The following is a 22589-nucleotide window of genomic DNA, read 5'->3' on the forward strand; positions in this document are numbered from 1 at the left end:
GGAAGCAAAAATCTTAATTTACAAACCAGGTTGGCTAGAACACACACACTATCTCCACCATACATAATGTCCATTACACACATAGAACATGTTATGCTGCGGCACTATAAAGCAATCTCCGTAAATGTCAAAGACCTCCTAAGCTGACAAACGGCAATGCCTATCCTGAGCAATCTCTAAAGTACACAATAAAAGCAACACCAAACATCACACATAAGCCTACACCTAATCTATCCATTAAAACAAAGCCTATAAGCCAAGCAAATAATTTACCTAGGACTGTTGTCATATGGGACTCCATTGTACGATGCACAGATACCCCACTCAGCAGACTGGATAAGGAGGAAATTATGGTCATTTGCCTATCTGGAGCCAGGATTCACGAAATTGCAGTCACACTCAAGTTTTTGCATCATGGATACCAATATGATTCTGTGACAGTTCATGTGGGTATAAATGACATGAGATGTGCCACACTGAATGAAGTGAGACATTAAGCACCTCTTTGAATATGTATATCAGGCCAGTACATGCCTTGCACTGAGCAGCATTCTGGCTTTGCCAAAGATGATGCCACAAACAAAAAAGATTGACTTTAACAATTGACTTAGTTTCTGGTGTCAGTCCAGGAGGATTCAATATCTGTCAACCTGAAAGGACATGGTCAATTGACCACTTCACTTTGCTCAGAATGGCCTGCACCTGTCCCACTTGGGCTTCCTGAATTTGGCTAAAACTTTATCCACTCCCTTAGAGCCTTTTTTAGGCAATGCCAAAGTGATAAAACCTAGAGAAATATAAATAAAACCCAAGAAATGTGTTACAGCTCAGTGCTAGGAGCCTTAATGAGAAACTCCACACCCTACAAGCTCTCCTTATTATGGAGAATATTGATGTCTGTGCATTACCAAGACATTGGTTATAGCCACAGAAAATACTCCAGCAGTGCAAGACCACAGTGCTTTCCAGAAATGTACACCATCAGCCACACAGGGACTAAAGGTGGTGGTGTCTCGATATACATTTGCAACAAGTATACCTCAAGGTTGTTTAAACAAGATGATACCCTGGAGTTCATCTACATGCAGATCATCACAGATAGGGTCCCTTACCATATATTAGCAAGCTAGTTACCATATATGTAACTTGAGTCCCACAATCTTATCTACACCTACTGGAGGCACTTTACATCCAACCAAACATTCTATTCAAGAAAGACTTTAATTACCCCTCTATAGACTGGGAAACATACGCAGACTCCAACTTGCAGGAACAACATTTCCTAAACTTTATTATCACAGATGCCTTTGATCAGTTAGTACACACTCTAACCAGAAGTTCAAACATACTGAACCTAGTCCTTAAAAATATGGGAGGTCAAAGGCTGGCAGTAAACATTCCCTAACAATGGATGAGAAATTGTAAATTCACCCCTGGTCTGGCCCCCATGTTTCCTATAGACAAAGACTGACAGTAAATATTCCCTAGCTAATGACCCTCCCACATAGCATTTTAGCAACCCCCTTAACTACCATAAGCATACTAATGAACATACCCTCTGTAGCTAACAAACCCCTCCAATTTAGATGCACATGTTACAATGGAATGCAACTGGGTTGGGTTGCATGGCTAGACTTATAAAGGCCCTTGTGGTCATTAGCCTAGTATATACCTATATACCTTATGAACATCTGTATTGTTTTATAATGACCCTATAGCCTAGACTTGGAAATTTCAAACCAGTTTATCCAGGTTTTGACTGTCACTGGGGTATACATTGCAACTCTTTGAAAGACACTGAAGTTGGTTTCTGCTGGGGTACTATGTAATTAATTATTACCTACTCTGGTCCAGTTCTGATCTATTTGCATGAGATTGGTCATTTAAACTACATTTATCTATAGGCTTGATTGGGTCTGCGGTTTGAATTAATTTGCCATTACCACTTAGGTCTGTAATGATTATGAAAATTATCTATTGTAATATGGTCTATGTTTACCATATGTTGTAACTATGCTTCTACAATGTTGTTTTATCATTTACCTGTATTGCTCTTAATAAAAGTTAAAAAAAAAAACACAAACATGAAACCATGGATACTCAGTGTAATGAATAGAAACAATGCTTAGAATTGTATGACTACATTCGTATTTCTACCTTATGAATGCAGTCATACAATTTCAAGTATTGTTTCCACTCATTCCACTGACTATCCATGTTTTCATGTTTGTATATGGGCAGTGTTTAGACTCACAGAGGGGTTCCCAGTGGGAGTGAGTGTGCATTAGGGTTAAGCTCTGAGCCCACTGTTGTTCATACTGGTAATGGACTACATTAGCAAACAGGTTGGAGGGGACAGATCAACAAAGTTGCTGTATGCAGATTATGTGGCACTACAGGCAGAATCTGTACAAGAACTTCAACAAAAGTTAGGGGAATAAAATGCAAAACTAAAGGCACATGGGATGAAACTGAGTACAGATAAGACAGTGGTAATGAAAGCAAATGTGGAAATCAAGAAGCTGAGAACTGAGATAGATGGGAAGATAATGGAACAGATTAAAAGCTCACGTGTCTGGGACAGTTGGTTGAGGAGAAGGGAAATCTGAATGAGGAGGTCAAAGCTAGAATCAGAAGGACTGCGGCCAACTGGCACAGAGTGTTAGGTGTCGTGTATGACAGAAGAATGCCAAAGAAGCTGAAAAATAAAGGGCACAAAGCAGTGGTGCAGCCAGTACTATTGTATGGTACAGAAATCTGAGCAGTAAAGGCAGAGCAGTTGAGGAAGCTCGTGGTGATGGAGATGAAGTGCATGACAAGGGTGGTAGGATGCACACTGTGGGGCAAATGAAGAAATGAGGACATGAGCAGAAGCCAAAGCAGCTCCAGTTGCAGAAAAGGTCATACAGAGGGGATTGTGGTGTTCCAGGCACATACGTACCAAAGCAGAAGACATTCAATTGAAGAAGATTTGGGACAGACAGGAAGAAGTCAGAGGAAATGAGGATGTCCAAGAAAGAGGTGGCTGGATTGTGTTGGAGAACATCTGTGACAGTCAGGCACGAGTGTTGAAGAAGGCAGGAGAGTGGCACAGAATCGAAAGAGATGGTGACAGTTGATACAACATCCTGACCCTATTTAGAAAAATGGGAAAAAGGGAGTTGATGATGATGATCCATATTCCCATCATACATACCATTCATGTTAAACCCAAATCCTGTACAAGACACAGTAACAGAAACATACACACCACTTACATTCAGCATCACAGCATCACACATAGTTAAAAAACATTAAACAATACCACAGGTATGTTTACCCCTACATCTGTACCCACCTCTTTCAATAATAAACAGTATTAACATAGGTAGAGTTGCTAGTGATAATAAAGTGTGTATCCTACTTGTATTAAAAAGTATTATAACTAAAAAAAATCCATAAAATATCAGTCTGTATACAGATGACATCAGCCCACATAGCCATCCCCACAAAAAGCCAATTCTCATGCCCTCCTCAAATTAAAACAAAAATATATAAACATAGAAAATAATATTTGGTCATTTATTACGTGCCACTGGCTATCATTATTAGATGGCTTCAACCATTTTTCCTCCATGGATGCTTTTCCTGAGTTGTTACTCTAAGAGGCTAATGTGGATGCATAAGTTTTCCGCTACTTCCACACCGTAGGTAAAGCACACACTCGTCCTTACTGCTAGCGTTCTTTATTTTGGTTAACTATGACATCACAACTAGATGCTGAGGCTTAGATTAGTTCTGACTTGCTCTGCCAATTCTGTAATCTCTGCCAATATGATTCATTTTTAAGCAGAACTCTTCCTTGGACCTCTTCAAATGCAATTTGGATCAAGGCTGGGGAATCACAAATTCATACCTGGGGTAGTGCCTATGCCCCTTATAGACAGGGGCAGTCTGTAAGATACTCAGTGCATAGGCACAAACCCATGCCATCCTCTTGCTCCTAGGGACCATGTATTGGGAAAAATCTGGTTATATTTTCTAGGCTTGTAGGGCCTTTAAGCCATTAGCCTAGTAATCCCTTGTGATCTTGTGAACCTATGAAGATCTAAGAATGGGGCTTCTTTTAATGAACCCTGAATCTGGTCTTAAGTAAAATTTCACTGGTTGTACAACTTCAAAACTTTCTTCAGGCCAATAATATGGAAATAATTTTTGCAAGAATCGTTTTCAATATTACCCTACTTTCATTAAATGGCATCTGCAAACTTCTTAAGACTGATTCAGTATCCTGCCATTTTAAGGAAGAATTTAATAACTTATTCTCTTTTCCTGATTCATGACTGTGATTTGCAGCCTTTCACCTTCTATTACTACCACAGCTATCTCCTTCATTATGGCTTTCATGTCCGTACCAGGTGTGAAAAGTTTTCCAGTAATCCAGATATGTTCTTCAGCCATCCTGCTTTACATTACCTCTCTACTGGAAAGCTGCAGCTTTATATTTTCCTCTTCCCATCTTTACATATACACTTTCCTCTTCCATACAAAAACATTATTAGTTCCAGTGCCTAGGTGGAAGCAAATAGTTCAGGCCGCCATTTCTCTTCAGTCTCCACAGCGTCTACTCCCCTTTTTTATTGTAAATTTTCAAGGGTCACTGCTAAATCCAGTTCTCTTATGTGTTGATGTAAATGACATGGCCTGTCATCATGGAACTGCTAATCTAATTCGGCATGCTGATGGCTTCATAATAGTTCTTTCTGATCATTCACTGGAGAACATTAACCCCAGGCTAGAAACATGCTTCCACTCTATGCAAACATGACTCAGCTCACTCTGTCTGTATCTAAATGATAAAAAAAAAATCAATTCTGTTTGAACCTAATCCAAACATTAAATTTCTATCACTTAAGACCTGGCGATCTACTACTGTTTCCCCTTTGCATTGTACATACCATAGAGAGAAGTGGCTGTCCATGTGGTCATTGTAGGAGTCAGCTGTAACCCATGAAAGAGAAGACATGCCAGCAATCCAAAGCAAACCCTAATTAGCAAATTTAGTGCTTCTTCTTTGAATTTAAACCTCATTCAAGAGGTAATATCTGCAAAGTTGCTTGGTTGCTTCATTGATAACCAGTTACATTTGCTATGTGTGTGAAAAGTGTTAATACCAGTCAAAACTGTGCCATGCAATAATAGGCACATACTTAGGCATAGACTTTTCTTTCCAATACTGCAGGCTGGCAACAAACTCCTATCTTCCCTATTCTACTCATCTCACTTACTGTCTGAGTTATCTACTCCACTTCTACAGAGTAGAGCAAGCGTATGACAGAATATCTGAATTTGGTGCTGGACACCAGGCTAGAACCCATTGCTATGTATCACTGACAAACATTCATTAACTTGAGTTGTCACTGTCTATCAGTAATTCAGTTATATTTTTTCCCACAAATTATAGCACTCCTCCAAGTGCCCTTTCCTACCCAGCACTATCACTTTATGGCAACCCTATGTATGAATTTCAGGCAACTATCTGCAGCTTAGTGGACATTAAAGGCAAAAGGAGATTCACTGCTTCCAGTTATCCTTTTGGAAGACTTTGGAATTAACTCACTGGCAGCCTTAAGGACCATTCTAAAAATAATTTCCTGCAGTTGCAGTATTAACAAGATCATGTAACTTTTCTAACTATTCTTTTAGTCTCCCCCATCATACTGCTGTTCAGGCTCAGTCATATGTATAGTATTACTTTTTGCTCATCACGCCAATAAACTGACTAATCTGAATGCTAGGTGCATTTGTACTGAATGGTAGTTCACCTTCCATGATTAGCATCTCTTACTCTCATTGTAGAATTTGAAATACTGTATTATGCAAACTGTAAAGTAAGTACTGTACTTACACCTGGGTACCCCTGCCAGCTACACTCTTTAGCATGAGGAGATCATTTTGTATGACTTCACTCTGTCATCCATCCAGTCTGTGACCTACTGAATTCCCATTAGTTATTTCCTTTGTAAACTGCATTGTATTGAATTGTGTTGTATCTAGCACAACTCGATTTATTACAATCTGTTCAGGTGACAAACTAATGCTGGCTGATGTTTCTGTCCTAAATTTTAAATGAACACTGTCATTCAAAAAGGATCTTCACTTTTATGGCAGACCATGAAACATGCTGCTTGAAGTTTCAGGCTGACATAGCCAGCCTGAGGCATGGGCCAACTAGGTGGCCGCCTAGGGCACCGGCCTAGCAGGGGCACTTTTCCAGTATTTATTTGTTGTAGGTAGACCAGGATGGGGGCACCTTGTGGTGTGGTGGGGGCATCATGGAGCCTTTTTGCATAGGGCACCAGTTGGCCTAAGGCCACTCCTGCTGACAGCATGTGCACACGGGCATGAGCACAAGCACACACGCTTACACACGCAAACACACAGACATACACATACACATGCATGTGCGCACACACACACACACACACACACACACACACACACACACACAAAACACATACATTGTATCTCTTTTTTCATTATATGTGTCATCAGTGTAAGCATTTGAGCAAAATACTAACATTTTTTCTCACTTTCTTATTTTTTTTAAATGTCTGTTTTAGCCAGTAGAGAAAAAAAGATTTACTCTATTTCTATTCTCTTATTCAAAGCACAAATGGGATTAAAGTACTATTAGGTTCACAGGTAGTTACTAAGCTATTTATCCAAGAAGATCTTTAGAAGATAAGCCATGCGTTCCCATGAAGTTTTACCTCTTATATTTTAATTACACGTAGCCCGGAGACAAGCACACAGATACACACACAGTGTCTCTCTTTTTCAACATCTGTATCATCAGTGAGTGTGTGTGTGTGTGTGTGTGTGTGTGTGTGTGTGTGTGTGTGTGTGTGTGTGTGTGTGTGTGTGTGTGTGTGTGTGTGTGTGTGTCTATGTATGTGTTTTTGTGTATGTGTGTGTGTGTGTGTGTGTGCACACGCACGCTAGCAGCCTGTACCATAATCTTACATAAAAGTGAAGGTCCATTTCAAACGATAGAGTTCTTTTAACATGTAACATGTAGTACAGAAAAATCAGCCAGTATTAATTTGTCAGCTAAATAAATAACAGTAAATAGAGCTGTGCTGGATGATTAGTTATGTCAGTATAAACAACTTACTGTCTCCTGATGAACGGCTTATATTCATCCAAAAGCTTAATTAATCCTATTGTAGAACATACATTGGTCCAAAAAATGGTACCACATCACCACCGTTTTTCCAGTATTTTCTAAAAGATATAGAGGATTCAACATTATGTAAAAACAACAGAGATGTTATGTTGATGCTTGCTTTATTTGTTTTTTTTTTTCCTCAGCTGATTGTAGTGGCTGATGTTATTCTTATGTGAATCATTGTAAGTGGAATCATATAATTTGTTGCATCCCTAACAGACAACTAGTTCCTTGACAGTACTGCTTTTGTCAGATATATAGATTCTTGAAATAAAGTAATTGTCAAATGCAAGGGTATTCCTAGGTAAACTGATCATTTTTAGCCAAGAATTAAAGTTCTGAGTTGGTAACAAGCTCAGCCTGCAGTCCTAAATTCGGTTCCCTTACCTTCCATTTGTCTACTGTACGAATCTAAGCAATCATTTAATGAGAAAATATTTTGGGACTGTCCCGAAAAGTGTTAGTGGACATAGTGACTTTACTAAGTTCACTAAAAATAAATAAGATTTCTTTCATCTTTTGTCTACCCCTTAACATAATATGGGGTTATGGGTTCCCTATTATTTAATCGAAAGAACAGATCATCGAACAGCATTTTATTGAACATGCCATTCGTCAAACCACTCTAAGATCACTTTACAGTAGGGATTAGCAAATCTGCCCTTTCCCCACTGTAGCAATCTCAGAGTTTGTATATATAATTAGCGGGGGGGGGGGGACACATGATTATGCCATTCAATGATCTGATGTTTCGATGATTTAATATAGACCTGGGGTTAGGGGAAAGCCAGAGTGTAACCCAGTAGTTAGGCGACACAAAGCAAAGAAAAGATTCCTGGATCCACACATACATACACAAATACATACACAGATGAGCACACCCTCATGGGCAATTTGGAAAATTGCCACTTCACTGACTATATGGCTTTGAAATGTAGGAGGAAGTGGCAATTTTGCAAACTGCAAAACCAACCACTGTGTTGCAGACATACCAACAGATATACCACTGTGGCAGCCATAAAAAAGATAACTTCTTGTAAAATATATTCAGTTGTTGCACATGTTTATTTCAGGGGGTGCACCTCTTTTCATCCTTGACAACCTCACATTCTAAGTATACTAACTGTGGAGCTGTAGTACCTTAGATTAAAGGTTTCCTGGAAAACCAAGTAGCCAATTTCTTCTAAGGTAGTGTAGCCTTGTCGTTAGTATGGATGTGGAGACAATATGCCCACATCCTCTTGTAGGAGTGAACAGTTCTCTTTACCAAAAACATCTCACTTATACCTGGGTCTGTGGCATATGGTTTATATCATAACATCGAATTTGCATAACGTCGAACGGCCATTACCTCGAATGTGCCATTCATCGAATCTGTTCATGTGGGGGGCTGTGCCCCCCACACCCCCTGCTAAATTATATATACCAACTCCGAGGTCACACTACAGTGAGGAAAGGGCATATTTACTGATCCTCACTGTACTGCGATCCCACAAGTACAGATTCGATGAACGGCACATTCGAGGTTATGGCCGTCCGATGTTATGCAAATTCAGTGTTATGATATGCACCCTGTGGCATAGAAGGATGGAGCAATGCATATAATGTGGGCAACCAGGACTCAGTTAGTGGCTGTGAATTAGAGAATCTAGGTACGGCATACAGAAGAGTGAAAGTACAAAACCTGCTGACCTCTCTCAGAGAAGCTAGAGGTGCAAATGCTTAGGAGGCATCTGCTCAAGCATGATCATGCCTGCTGGACATCAGGTAGGAATGCCTGTGGACCATTATGGCAAGCGGCAGGAATACCCGCTTGGAACATGTTCACAGAAGTAAAAGCCATCCATTGTGTTTTAACCTTTGTATGTCCTACAGATAGCATTATCCATAGCTGTGCTGAACTTTAGTGCTAAAAATAAGAAAATCTCAAACTTCCCCTGGTTGCCTGAACATTGTCCTTTATCAGTTGACCTTCACCCCGGTGATGGGGAACAAATAGGCCAGTTGGCCTTCAGAAGAATGGATGATAGGCAAACAGAGGGGAATAAACAAAAGGAAACATAATTCATATATGTTTTTTTTAGTTTATGTAGGAATGTTTTGTTTTGAAAAGAGCTATGCATTCCTGTATATAATGTTCTGCATGCATCACTTTGCTGTGAAAAACTGCAGAGTGTCAGCAGATTACACTTTGTAACACTCAGTACAGGAAGTTACTGAAAGTATGCTTTCTGTTTAACCTTAGTCAGAAATCTGCCTGCAACCAGCATTCCTCTTAGAATCCTCTCATAACTTTTACTACCATCCAAATTACAAAACTGTTAAGATTGTCATTTCTGCTGCAAGGAATAGACTTGTGCTGTTTTGCAGATGTATTCAGCTTAATCAATTTGTGCTTCTGTTCTTTTAATTAAATAAAATTTGTCTGTGCACAGCTATCGATGTAATAGTTCATAAACAGCTAATCGTGTATTAGGTATCCTGTTACAGACTGATTTGTTGAACTCCATATTGAGAAGCAAGCAGCGCGGATACTTTTTCCTGTTGTATTTCTTCCTTTTAGTTGACATACTTCTTTCAGTGGAAGTAACTGGGTGCTACATAATTTCTGTGTTTTGATCAGCGCTGACTGAAAGTGTAGCTTGTTTGTGCAAGTGCTGTTAACTTTTCACTGCCAAGTTTTAGAATTAAGGTTTACTAAATGAACCTGCATTTTTGATGTTACTAAGTTTTGTGAATACTTTCCAGCATGTCACCTTATTGCAAGTTAGTAAAATGAGATGTAAGAGTTCATTATTTCATTGTAGTAACATACTCTCTATAATATACCAATGTACTTCAAATGTAACCACGCGCTTTCTCCTCTAAATCATCAATGACTCAACAAGATGTTTTCTGTGCCCTTTTTTTCTAAAAGAAGACAAAGTTGTAGCACCTAACCTACTTTTCTCTTTCTTGTTAGTATTACTAGGACATTTGCTTCAGGAAAAACAGAGAAAGTGATATTTCAAGCTCTTAAAGAATTAGGTCTTCCCAGTGGAAAGGTAAGTGAATCAACTAACTTCTTTTTCTGTAATTACATAATAGACATTATGTCTTGCCTTACTAGACTTAAAGCTTAACATTGCAGTTTAGTTTAAGACAATCAGTGTGTTGTTTTGTATATTCCATACCTGCACATGAGTTTTTATACTTTTTGGTAACAACAGGTATTAACCTGTAATGTTCTGCATGTCCAGTGATGCTATGGTATAAGAACAGTAAACGTGCTGTGCTACCAGTATGAAAGTCTGCATAAAGCAAACTTCGCAACTATTTGATACAAGTTGTTATTTGTTTATTTCATTTATTCATCATTCGTTAACGGGATAAGAAGGGTTCCCGGTGGGAGGGTGTGTACATCCTCAGCTGTGAGCCTACTCCTGTCCATACCTGTGGTGGACTACATTAGTAAACAGGTTAGAGGGGACAGATCAACAAAGCTGCTGTATGCAGACAATGTGACATTACAAACAGTATGAACAAAAACTTCAACAAATAATAGGGGCTAGAATACAGAACTGAAGACACATGTGTGAGTACAGACAAGACAGTTGTCATGATCCCTGAGACTTTTTAATAAAGTTTCTTTTTTGTATAGCGTGGAGTTTTGCCTGCCTTTGTTGTTTCCCTTACCTGCCTAATCTGTTTCCCACTGCTGCAATTCTTTAGGGTGGCAGTGCTACGGGGTATAATAGCTTTATCTGCATTAGGGTTGCCAATAACTTCAGTAAGCAGCTCAACAAGGTCACGGTATACAGTTACCCTGAAGTGGTTGTGCAACAGGTTGAGAGTAATGTTGCTTTCCTTAGCATGTTTGGCAAGTGTTCTCCCAAGGGCAGCCATCATCAGTATGTCCTGTAAAACAAGATGATGTCCCGGGATTCATGTTGGAAAGGTGACTTCTCAATCAAGAGCAGCAAAGCCTAGTGCAGCAGTGAAACATGATGCATATACATGTGCTGGAACCATGGGCAAGCTCTTCCTCCCTCCCTCTGTGCTATGGACCCTAGCTGTCCTTTATGTTATATATAAAAAATTCACAAACCAAATGTGGAACCTAGCCTTATTTGCATATATGCTGCACAAACTACTATTTACCTGTGGCTTAAGTGAGTGGTCCCCCATTTTAACAGCTGAACTGTGCACCAAAAAAGAATCCTCAACAGCAGAAACTGAATGACACTCTAGACAAAGAGCATTTAGAAGACAGCGCTGAGGAGTTAACATATATGCCTGTGTATGTGTATTTAGTGGGTGAAGGAAAATAGCTCACTATCAAGACTGTCATCCTTGTACTATTCTAAACATTCTACACAAATGTGATGTGACACTTTGATATGGGGACAACTGCAATGGGTCGCCTCCATGTGTACTGCAACAGTATAACACGGGACCCCACTATCATATAATATTACTATATAGTGTGCTAAACCAGTGTGGTCAGTGATGCTCCCCTCTTCACTTATATAACTCAGTGGACTCATCCATCCCATCTGCAATACCTGTACGTCTGTCCCAAGCAGTAGGTTGGGTTACCCCACTAACGTTAGCATAGGTGTGGCATAACATATCTAGGCATTGAGTGTGTTCATATTCCTGCTCATGCCTGTACTGTTGTGTGCACTGTGGTAACCCACTGGTACTAACTGGTAGCTTACTGTACCCAGAAGAAACCAGCCAACAGTTTTTGTATCATACATATTGGTAACCTCTTCATGTCTTTAGGTGGTGGTGGAAAATAGGAGTTGGGTAACATCTGCACCAGGCAGTAGAAATTCATGAATGCTACCTGTTAGGAAGAGTGGCAAATGTGGGAGACAGCAGTCCATGACACCAATGCTGTTAGTAGATAAATTCACTCAAAACAGGAATGTTGAGATGAGTCACTGACATGATCAGGTGGGCCTGAAAAAAGGCATTCAGCATAGCAGCAGGGAGGCCAGCCACTAGCTAGGGGCCACATCCTACTTTGTGCCTAACCAACATAGAGGGTTCCTTGTCTCTCTCTCTCTCTCTCTGCATGGAGATGGTGAAGGTAGAGATTTTGTACCTGAATAACTAAGCACAGTTAAGAGAGTGGCCAGCCCTCATGTGTGTCAGAAGAGGAAATGCATCAGATTAGTGACCATTAAATATCTATATGGCAGAGATGTACTGTGTGCAGGCAGACATCACATACCACTGTGTGTTTCCTATAAGTACATCAATTATGCAGGTACACAGAATTAGCAGCAGAGATATGCATCTATCCTGCATCTGCTTAGTCTGTATCACTGTTGGGCCTTACATATAGAATGGGTATTCAGATTCACTGTGTTCTGTCTTTTATGTAATTTTAGAGGCTTGAGCACTGCTGTGGAGAATTATATGCATGCTACAACTGCGCACTCTGTACCACTGTTTGCATGCAAAACACAGGGCTATGCATGTAGCATGTATATTCTGATTTCCTTTATTCTGGCTTGTTTTGCATCCACTTTTACAATGACACCTGTCTTGGCTGGGTCAGATCAGCGGGCTGACGTCAGCACCTTTATATGGTCAGATGATGATGCCACATTGTGATTCACAGTCTGACATTGCACAGTCATTGTCTGTCTTCTTCTGGATGGTCCTCCATTCATTGCCAATGGTAAAGGTATGACCTCACACATATCTAAACTACAGGTTGTACAGCATGAGCTCTCACCAACCCTATGGGTGAGCTTCCCTTTGACTGATGGCAGAAACACCGCTCCCACCTGTGGTAGCAGTAGAGGGTCACACTGCATCTAGCGTGCATGTACTCACTGTAACACATCCTAGCAGGGTTTGATCACAGATAGCCCTTGCTATGTAGGTGGCACTAGGTTTAATTAACTGAAGTGCAGAGTTATCATTCAGATACACTCTTCAGCTACCTTACTGTTGCCAAAATAGAGCCAACTGGTATGGTACATGGCTTCTAAAAGGATGTTACCAATCCCTGCTTATAGATTGATGAGACCATGGAGTCCAGGGATGATGTCATGCTAAGATTCATGAACACTGTGATTGGACACATGGCGTCCATATCCACCTCTGTGCAGATGATGGTGAGTGCCATCATCACTGCCCTGCATAGTACAGTCCATGGGAAGGGGTAGGTGCATGGCCAGAGTGATCACATTGGTAAACCATTACAGTGTATGTAGTCTTCTCCTATGAGTTTAATGCTATTACACTCCACTACCCCACAGTACTCCATTTTGTGAGCAGTGATGAGTGTAAGCCAGTAGGGATGGGACAACCATCTAGTAGATTCAGTACAGGTCCTATTCCTATTCCCCCACTAGTGTGACATTCCTGTCCCTAAGGCCTATAGTTCTGCCATTATAGTGGTGCCATATTACAGTTATATATTTCCACCCCTACACAGTCATGGGGCTATAGCGCTTCATCTTGCCTGTCCTCAGAAGTCATTATATATGACATGGAATACCCTTGCCATAAGACCACATCTCCACATCTGGTGATATGCCTCACTATTCAGATTATGATTTCAAACATATGTCATGGTGTCTTTGGTCACTTCTGCAAATTATGATAGCTGTGACCAATTATACCCTTCCTCCTGTGTCTTTTATGTGGAGATCCCCAATGCAAAGTGTGATTTCAACCATGTACTAGCCAGCGCAGCCTTTAGATGACATTGCATGCACCATGTTTATTCTGTGTGACCTCACATTGTCACTATGTGCTCATTGTCGGCCCTTAAAGGTGAATTAAGTTCCGCTGCTTCATCTGTGCTGCTGTGTATTGTGCTTGTCACTGTCAGATGGGGTATGATGCAGCTGCTGCCCACTGTTTGTCCCCTTCATTGTCATTATTACGTGATAGTGATATATTTGCTATGACAGGGGTGTGTCTAGATGTTCCTAGGAGAGATGGTTAGTCTGCATACTTCCTGGTAATGGTGTTACATAGCATGCAACATGTTTATTGTTAATACCTTTATTGAATTATCACTTAAGACATAGGCAAACATGCATTTATATAAGAGAAAACAACATATTAACATGCTCCTAGGTCCAAAACATATTTTTTATAACCATCATCAATCCATCTTTATATACATTTCTCAATTTCTGCCTTCCCTTAAACCTCACTCCTCCAAAACACTATACTGTATGTATCGTTTCCACTATTCCCATTTTTTCCATGTAATTTGCTCCTACCATTTTCTAACAAACACACTTTCACTTCTTTTATCTCTGTTACAATATTCAATACTTCTAACATAGTTGGTTTAGACATTGATTTCCATGTTCTTGTAACTGATTTTTTTAGCAACCACCAGAATAAAACTTAGCAAGGCCTTACTATGTCCAGGCTCAAAATAAATAAATAAATTTCTTTAGTTAACCCATATACTCACCCAATATTTCTGATAGAGTATGTACAGATTGAAGTCTGCCTAATGTTTACCTCCCAAAGTATATGCTCCTATGCACTGCAGTGGTTAGCATTGTCACCTCACAGCAAGAGGTTCCCCAGACTGATTCTAAGCTAGGATGCCTTCTGTGTGAAGTTTGCATGTCCTCCCTTCATTTATGTGGGTTTCCTCCAGGTGTTCCATTTTCCTTCCACATTCCAAATACATATCTGGAGTGTTTCTCTCTGTGCATCCACTGAAATGTTAAATAAATAAATACATTTCTTCCCTCACACCTCCAACATTTGCTATTTACCTGAGGAAAAATTCTTTGGAATCTGCTTGGGGTATAAAAATAACTATACAAACCATTCCAACCAAAAATGCTAATTTTTCTAGACTTTGTTGAATACTTGGAAACCATACATATGTCCTCCCATGGTTTGATTTGTGAATTACTTATCTAGTCTGTCCTCCCAGGGTTTGATTTGTGAATTACTTATCTAGTCTGTCCTCCCATGGTGTGATTTGTGAATTACTTATCTAGTCTGTCCTCCCATGGTGTGATTTGTGAATTACTTATCTACTCTCTCCTCCCATGGTGTGATTTGTGAATTACTTATCTAGTCTGTCCTCCATGGTGTGATTTGTGAATTACTTATCTAGTCTGTTCTCCCATGGTGTGATTTGTGAATTACTTATCTAGTCTGTCCTCCCATGGTTTGGATTGTGAATTACTTATCTAGTCTGTCCTCCCGTGGTGTGGTTTGTGAATTACTTATCTAGTCTGTCCTCCCGTGGTGTGGTTTGTGAATTACTTATCTAGTCTGTCCTCCCGTGGTGTGGTTTGTGAATTGCGTATCTAGTCTGTCCTCCCATGGTTTGGCTTGTGAATTGCGTATCTAGTCTGTCCTCCCGTGGTTTGGCTTGTGAATTGCCTGTCTAGTCTGTCCTCCCGTGGTTTGGTTTGTGAATTGCATAGCTAGTCTGCCCACCCGTGGTTTGGTTTGTGAATTGCATAGCTAGTCTGTCCTCCCGTGGTTTGGTTTGTGAATTGCCTGTCTAGTCTGTCCTCCCGTGGTTTGGCTTGTGAATTGCCTGTCTAGTCTGTCCTCCCGTGGTTTGGCTTGCGAATTGCCTGTCTAGTCTGTCCTCCCGTGGTTTGGCTTGTGAATTGCCTGTCTAGTCTGTCCTCCCATGGTTTGGCTTGCGAATTGCCTGTCTAGTCTGTCCTCCCGTGGTTTGGCTTGCGAATTGCCTGTCTAGTCTGTCCTCCCGTGGTTTGGCTTGCAATTGCCTGTCTAGTCTGTCCTCCCGTGGTTTGGCTTGCGAATTGCCTGTCTAGTCTGTCCTCCCGTGGTTTGGCTTGCGAATTGCCTGTCTAGTCTGTCCTCCCGTGGTTTGGCTTGCGAATTGCCTGTCTAGTCTGTCCTCCCGTGGTTTGGCTTGCAAATTGACTGTCTAGTCTGTCCTCCCGTGGTTTGGCTTGCGAATTGCCTGTCTAGTCTGTCCTCCCGTGGTTTGGCTTGTGAATTGCCTGTCTAGTCTGTCCCCCCATTCTTTTCTAAACTCCTTTGATTCCTATAATCGTGCAGTATTTTATATGCCATATTAATTATCCCATTTTTAACAGCAGCTTCTGTTCTAGATTCAACTATAAACTCTACCAGACCAGGCCTTTCACTTAGGGTTCCTATATCCCTTTTTCTTTGCCTATACGCTGATATTAATTCTTGATATGGAAGGCAGTCTCTAGTCCTACAGTCCAAATATGTTCTTGGCCTCTTCCCTTTCTATTATCTTTCCCTGTCTAGTTATTTGGTTCCAGTACCTTGGTTCCTTTGACAGTTTTCTCCAATAAATTCCAGCCCCCTGTTTCCTTTTCTCTGTACCCCTAATTGCAGTAATCTTCATCGGCAAAATCTCCTTTCTCCATTCTTGTGTCGGTTAGCTTAATTCTTAGAATACTTTCTGCTTCTTTATGAATATCATATTTTTTAAATTTCTCCAGACCTTTTGTGTTTCTATTACCATCACGGGAATGGACCCCATTCCTAAATCAAAGTACAGTAAGTTCATGAAATCAGTATTGCTTCATTCTTTGTCAGCCAAATGTGCTCTTCGCAGCACCCACAATGCACCCAGTAATGACTCCTCCTGCAGTTCGTATGGGGTTATATGTATTGGTAACATGTAAATACAATTTTAGATTCCTTTTTATAAGACCCATTGCTCCTACTACTATTGGAACTGTCTGAGTATCTTTCTTCCACATTGATCTCGTTGCAGATTCTGATATTTTATGGCTTTGTTTCTCTCTTTATACAAGACACTGTAGTCACTGGGTGTGGTGATTTCAATGATCAATGCTACGTTTGTCTTCTTTTCATGGACCACTGTATCCAGTTTTCTAGCATCTATCTTTTGAACTGTTGATAATGGGTGAACCCATGTGATGTAAACTTCATCATTTTCTATGATGCTTTGTGGCTCATGTTTCCAGTGTTTTTCACCCACTTCAATATCATAATGCTTGCACAATCCCCAGTGCAACAGTCTTGCCACATTATTATGCCTTCCAGTATACAGTCCTTCTGCCATTAGTATGTCACAACCAGCAAGGAGGTGTGCGACTGTTTCCAATTCGGTTTTACAAACTTACATTTGTCTGTTTCTCCCACATGTTCAATGAACTTTGTAAACATGTATGTAGCCCACTATCTTAGGCCGCCGATATTAACCTTTCATCTCTTGGTTTGAAGTTGCCTTTCTTTAACCATTCCTGCAGTCATTCCTGATAGACATGAGGTTCTTCCAGGAATTTTCTGTACTTGCAACTATATTTATGTTTTTTCCACATTTCTTGCCTTCTCATTGGGTACTTCACCTTATATTCTTTATTTTGTTTTTTGGCACATTCAGTTGCTGCCTGATTTTTATCTACTTCTGGTTTGATTTCCATTCCGGCTTGATACCGATATGCTTCTGATAGATTAAGCAGATAAGTCATCTTAGATTTATTCTCCTCGTGTTTCAAAACTTTCACTACATTTGATCTTTTGAGGTCAGCAGATTTGTGTGGAGTCCCACGATTGCAGATCTATACATGTAATCAATTTCAAGGAGGCCCATCCCTCCTTCAGGACAGTGAATGATATGCATTGATTTTTATAAATCATTTGGGGAGTATGAAGCATCCTTCTTGTTTCAATGTCTAATCTAATCCAACACTTTTTGGTGCCAGTCAATCACTCCAAAACTGTACGTTAGGACAGGAAGAGCAAATTGATTTATAGCTCTGATCTTGTTTCTAGATGTCAGTGCTGTTTTCAGGATTAATTTAAGTCTTCTAAAGTATTTCTTACCAAGTTTTATTCACATTTATTAAGGTTTTATTTCTGATCCTTCAATTCCCAAATATATTTATACACTCCCTCTTGCTCAAGTTCATTTATATCACATTCTTGTCCCAGACTGATTTTTCCTGGTGCTGCAGTTTTCCTGCTTTAATGGTAGCTTTTGCACATTTATCAAAACCAAATAACATTCTTGTATCATCTGAAAAAGGTTTGACAACTTGCAGTCATGCTTTCAGTTCCTCGTCTGATGAGCTATACAGTTTTAAATCATCAACAAAGAGAAGCTGGGAAGTCTTTATACTTGTTTTCTTGGAGCTATAGCCATGGCCTAAGCTGTTCAGTAGACAGCTTAATGGTTTAAGCTGTATGGCTGTTATTTTCCTTAAGGATCTGCATCCAAAATACCATTCTGTCCTTATTTCTTGAATTCCCCCGTTTCAAAATCACCCATTTCTACTTTGAATTATAGCTTTCTGCCTGTGTTATGTATATGAGCCTTAACTGTGTAGATCTAAAATATCACTTCAATTCAGGCAGTCTTAAACTACCTTGTTCTATTGGAAGGATCAGCTTTTCCCACTTCACCTTTGCCCTATTCTATGCACAGATAAATTCCTTCAACTCTTAATTATTGCCCACAGCTACTCCTCTGGTTGATAAAATGATGCCTAACAAGTATATAAAACTAAAGGGCCTAAAAACATTTTCACTGCTTCTATCTTTCTATCTGTTTTCATAAATATGAGCTTCCAGTTTTTTAGTTTTTGTATTATCTCTTGATTAGTCTCTTCCTACATATCCTTATTTGCCATAACGGAATCCTTTTAATTTATACTCTTAAATGCTTCAATTTATTGTGCCCTTATAAGTATGGACATTGCTTGACCAGTTACTGTGTGGGTACATAGAGTACGGCATTTTATCTTTAATAATTTTATATTCTAAAAAGACCTGGCACTGTTTCAAGATGTTCCACAACACTGAGATGTCCTTTTATGGTTTTATTGGGTGGAAAATAATACTGTCTGCAAATAAAGCCAACTTTTCTTTTTTACCATACAATCATCTCCTTGAATTTCTGAGTCTCTCATTTTTTTGCCAATGGGTCTAAATATAAAGCAAATAACAAAGGAGAAATAAAAAACCCCTGCCTGGTTCCTCTGTTCGGATACAGCTTATCAGTAAGGAACCCTTCCACTTTAATTTTTGCCACCGATCCCTCATATATCATCCAAATTAATCTTATTATTCTATCAGGGAGTGCAAATGCTTCCATTGCACTGCCCTTCTCATAAAATCCCAGTGTACTTTGTTGAATGCTTTCTGTGCATCAAGACCCACCAACGACAGAGGTATTTTCTTACACTTTGCTTCCCTCTTTATAATCATGGTTTAAAATTGAAATGGGAGTATATGAAGCTGAGTTTGATGGGCCTTTACTGTATTTAGGTATTACAGCCACCACAGCTTTCTTCCAGGATACTGGTGCTTCCCCCTCTTTTTAATATGTAGTTATACTAAAAATTCCACATTTTTATTAAACCTCCACAGGAATTCCATCTATTCTAGGAGACTGTCTTGCAGATTGATTATTCATCACCATTTTTATCTCAATGTCTCCTATCTTAACTGTTAATTGTTGAGCCAAATATGCCTCTAACCTTGGAATGCTTAAGTCTTCTATAAGTATTTCCATTTTTGCTATTTCTTGATTTCCACATTTCTCTGCTTTGTAAAACTTTTCATAAATATTCTGAAATATCTCCAATACCAGTATAGGATCTCTAGTTATTTTTCTTATTATATCCCCATAGAGACCACATTGATAAGTGTCTTTGTTGCTTAGGTGCTTCTCATGACCATACATCTTGTTCTATTTGTCAGGTGTTTGTTCCAAAAAAACCTCACAATAGACATTCTTACCTCTCCTTGTATCTTGAGAAGCAGCATCTTAGGCTACTTGTTAAAGATACTATGGAAGGACTCTCCCACCCTGAGGGTCAGCCGTTAGGGAAGAAAAAGGTGAAAAAGGTACGGCCGGAATCTTCTGCTGTCCATTCTCTGTCAGGTGTTTCTCCTGAGGTCGTTACGAGCCTGGAGGCTTGGCTGGCTGTGTTGTCAGATTTTTGCACTGCGACCATATTGGAGGCCAGTGAAGATCCAGCTGGCAGCACATCTTCCTCAGTTTCTAGTTGGGTAAGACGTTTCTGCTATGGTTCTTGACTGTCATACTGGATCTGAGCCTTCTCAGGGCATTCCCTTAAAAATGAAACAAAAAATTAAAAAACATGTTTCTTCTGCTTCTAGGGATCCAGAAAGTGAGTAGCAGACTTTTACTCAAAGGTTATTTTCCGCCTTAATGTCCTTAAAGCCTCCTCATGAGGTTTCAGTTCCTGCTCCTCCTTGGTCCTCTACTCCCCTTAAAAGGCCTAGAGACCAGGATTCTTCTGAGGATGAGTTGGATTCTGCTGACAAATCCCTAACTTATTCTACTCAAATTCCTTCTCCTTTGGACTATGAGTCAGAATATGAGGACTCTATTAGTCCTGGTGTTCCTTTGGAGGAAATTTCCTTTGGGGAACCACTCTCTAGGATGATGGATTTTTTTTTTAAGTGGGATTGTACTCAAGTCTCTGATATCCATAAAAGGTATTATGAGTTGTTGCAATTGGACTCTCCTAAACCTGCAGCTATTCCTCCTGTATTGACTGCTTTACTGGATGCTTTCTCCAATGCCTTTCAGACACCTGATTCTCTTCCCCCCTGCACCCAAGAAGCCTGATAAGTTTTATTAGGGTTCTGGGGATTGTTCTTTTTTATATAAATGTCTGCTAACCCTTTGGTAGTGTCTGTAGCCTCTGATAAGCCATCTCAATTGCTTCTTTCGCCCAAGTTATTGCCTTCTGACAAGGACAGCAGAACTATTAACAGGCTGGGCAAAAAGATTTACACTTCTGCTACCCTAACTTTCAGAGCTATTAATTATCAGATCCATATGTCTAGGTATGTGTTGGCTCTTCTTTCTCAAGCCTATCAACTTATTTCTGATTTTCTGGACTCTGAGGGTAAAACTTCTGTTCTTTCCTTGTTAGGGACTTTCTCTCAAGTCGTTCATCATTCTATTAAATGTAGTTATGATGTGGTGGATGCCTATTCTAGGGGTGCTGTTTTTGGTTCAATTATGAGGAGGTATTCATGGCTTATGCTTCAACCTCTGCCTGATGATATTAAAGAAAAGTTGATGGATGCTGGTGAATTCTAAACTTTTGTTTGGGGAAGCTGCTGCTGGTTTGTTTAAATCACTTCAGGATAAGGATAAGGCCTTATGGGAACATAAACATGTGTTTGTTTTTCCTGTGACTAAATTTAGGAGAAACTACCCTGCTAAGCTGTCTTTGTTCATGGGCAATCCTGTCCTTCTACTAAAGGTAAGAAGATTGTCAAATGGACTCCTCCTACTAAGGCTACTCAGTTCTCAAGGACTCCGAAGCATTCCCTTCTGGACAAACCTCTTCTCAGCCACATTCCTCTTTCTCTTCCTTGGATTCTGTCAATCATTCATCAAGGGTACTTCATGGTGTGGAAATCCCATCCTCCATTTATGGGTATTTCTTAGCCACCTTGGGGACATCTTCCCTTTTTACCAGAGGTTCTTCAAGATCTCTTGTCCAGTGTACTATTCAAGAGGTGCCTGTGTCCCAAAGAGGGAAAGGGTTCTACTCCTGACTGTTTCTATTGAGCAGAAAAGAGGACACTTTGAGACCTATTCTAGACCTCTCTCATCTAAGAAGTTGTCTTCCTTTCAGATGTTGTCCCTTCAGATTCTTTTTCCTCTCTTGCTCCTTCTGGCCTATATGGTGTCTCTAAATCTCAAGGATACTTATCTCCTCTTCCAATCCATCCTCTTTTCAGGTAGTTTTTGCATTTCTCTGTTGTTTCTTGGCATTTCTAGTTCTCTACTTTGCACTTTGGCCTCTCTACTGCCCCAAGGGGGTTCACCAAATGCCTTGCTCCTGTGATTGCCTTTTGCAGACTTCAAGGACTCCAAATATTTCCTTACTTAGATGACCTGTTGATTCAGGCATCCTCTGCAGAGACCCTTTTGCAAAATCTTCATTTTACCATATCCCTTCTTCAGAGCCTGTGGTTCACTATAAATTTCAAAATGTCTTTTCTGACTCCTCAGGATCACGTTTTTCTGGGTTGCAGGATTCAGGCAGTACCAATGCTTGCATCACTAACCTATCCAAAGGTCTTAACTCTCATTTCTTTCTTTCACACTCTTCCTCTGGCTTCCATTACCACAAGGGAGTTTGAGAGTTCTGGGTTTCATGGCATTCCAATGCTCCCTCTGGCCAAACGTCATATGAGAAATTTCAGTGGTTTCTGAAGTCACTGTGGTTTCAACATGCATATCCTCTAGAATTTGTAGGTCCTGTTTTTCCTTGCCTCATACAGGTACTTCTGTGGTGGATTTAGCAGTTGTCTGTGAATCCAGAGATCCCTTTTCATCCACCTTTTCTTCTGAGGAATTGTTCACAGATGCCTCAGACATGGGATGTGGGACAAATTTTGGCTCCCAAAT

General features: G+C 40.1%; 1 protein-coding gene across 1 annotated transcript in view; it reads left to right on the plus strand.

Annotated features, from left to right (window-relative positions):
* PLCB4 (phospholipase C beta 4) overlaps positions 1 to 22589 on the plus strand; it is a 1792792-nt gene that overhangs the window by 595342 nt on the left and 1174861 nt on the right. Inside the window, exon 8 of the mRNA XM_044056592.1 lies at positions 10173 to 10254. Coding sequence (XP_043912527.1) covers positions 10173 to 10254 — 82 coding nt within the window. The remainder of the gene's footprint in view (positions 1 to 10172; positions 10255 to 22589) is intronic.

This window comes from Protopterus annectens, chromosome 1.part2, assembly GCF_019279795.1.
Source record: "Protopterus annectens isolate FY-2018-M chromosome 1.part2, PAN1.0, whole genome shotgun sequence".
NCBI lineage: Eukaryota > Metazoa > Chordata > Ceratodontiformes > Protopteridae > Protopterus > Protopterus annectens.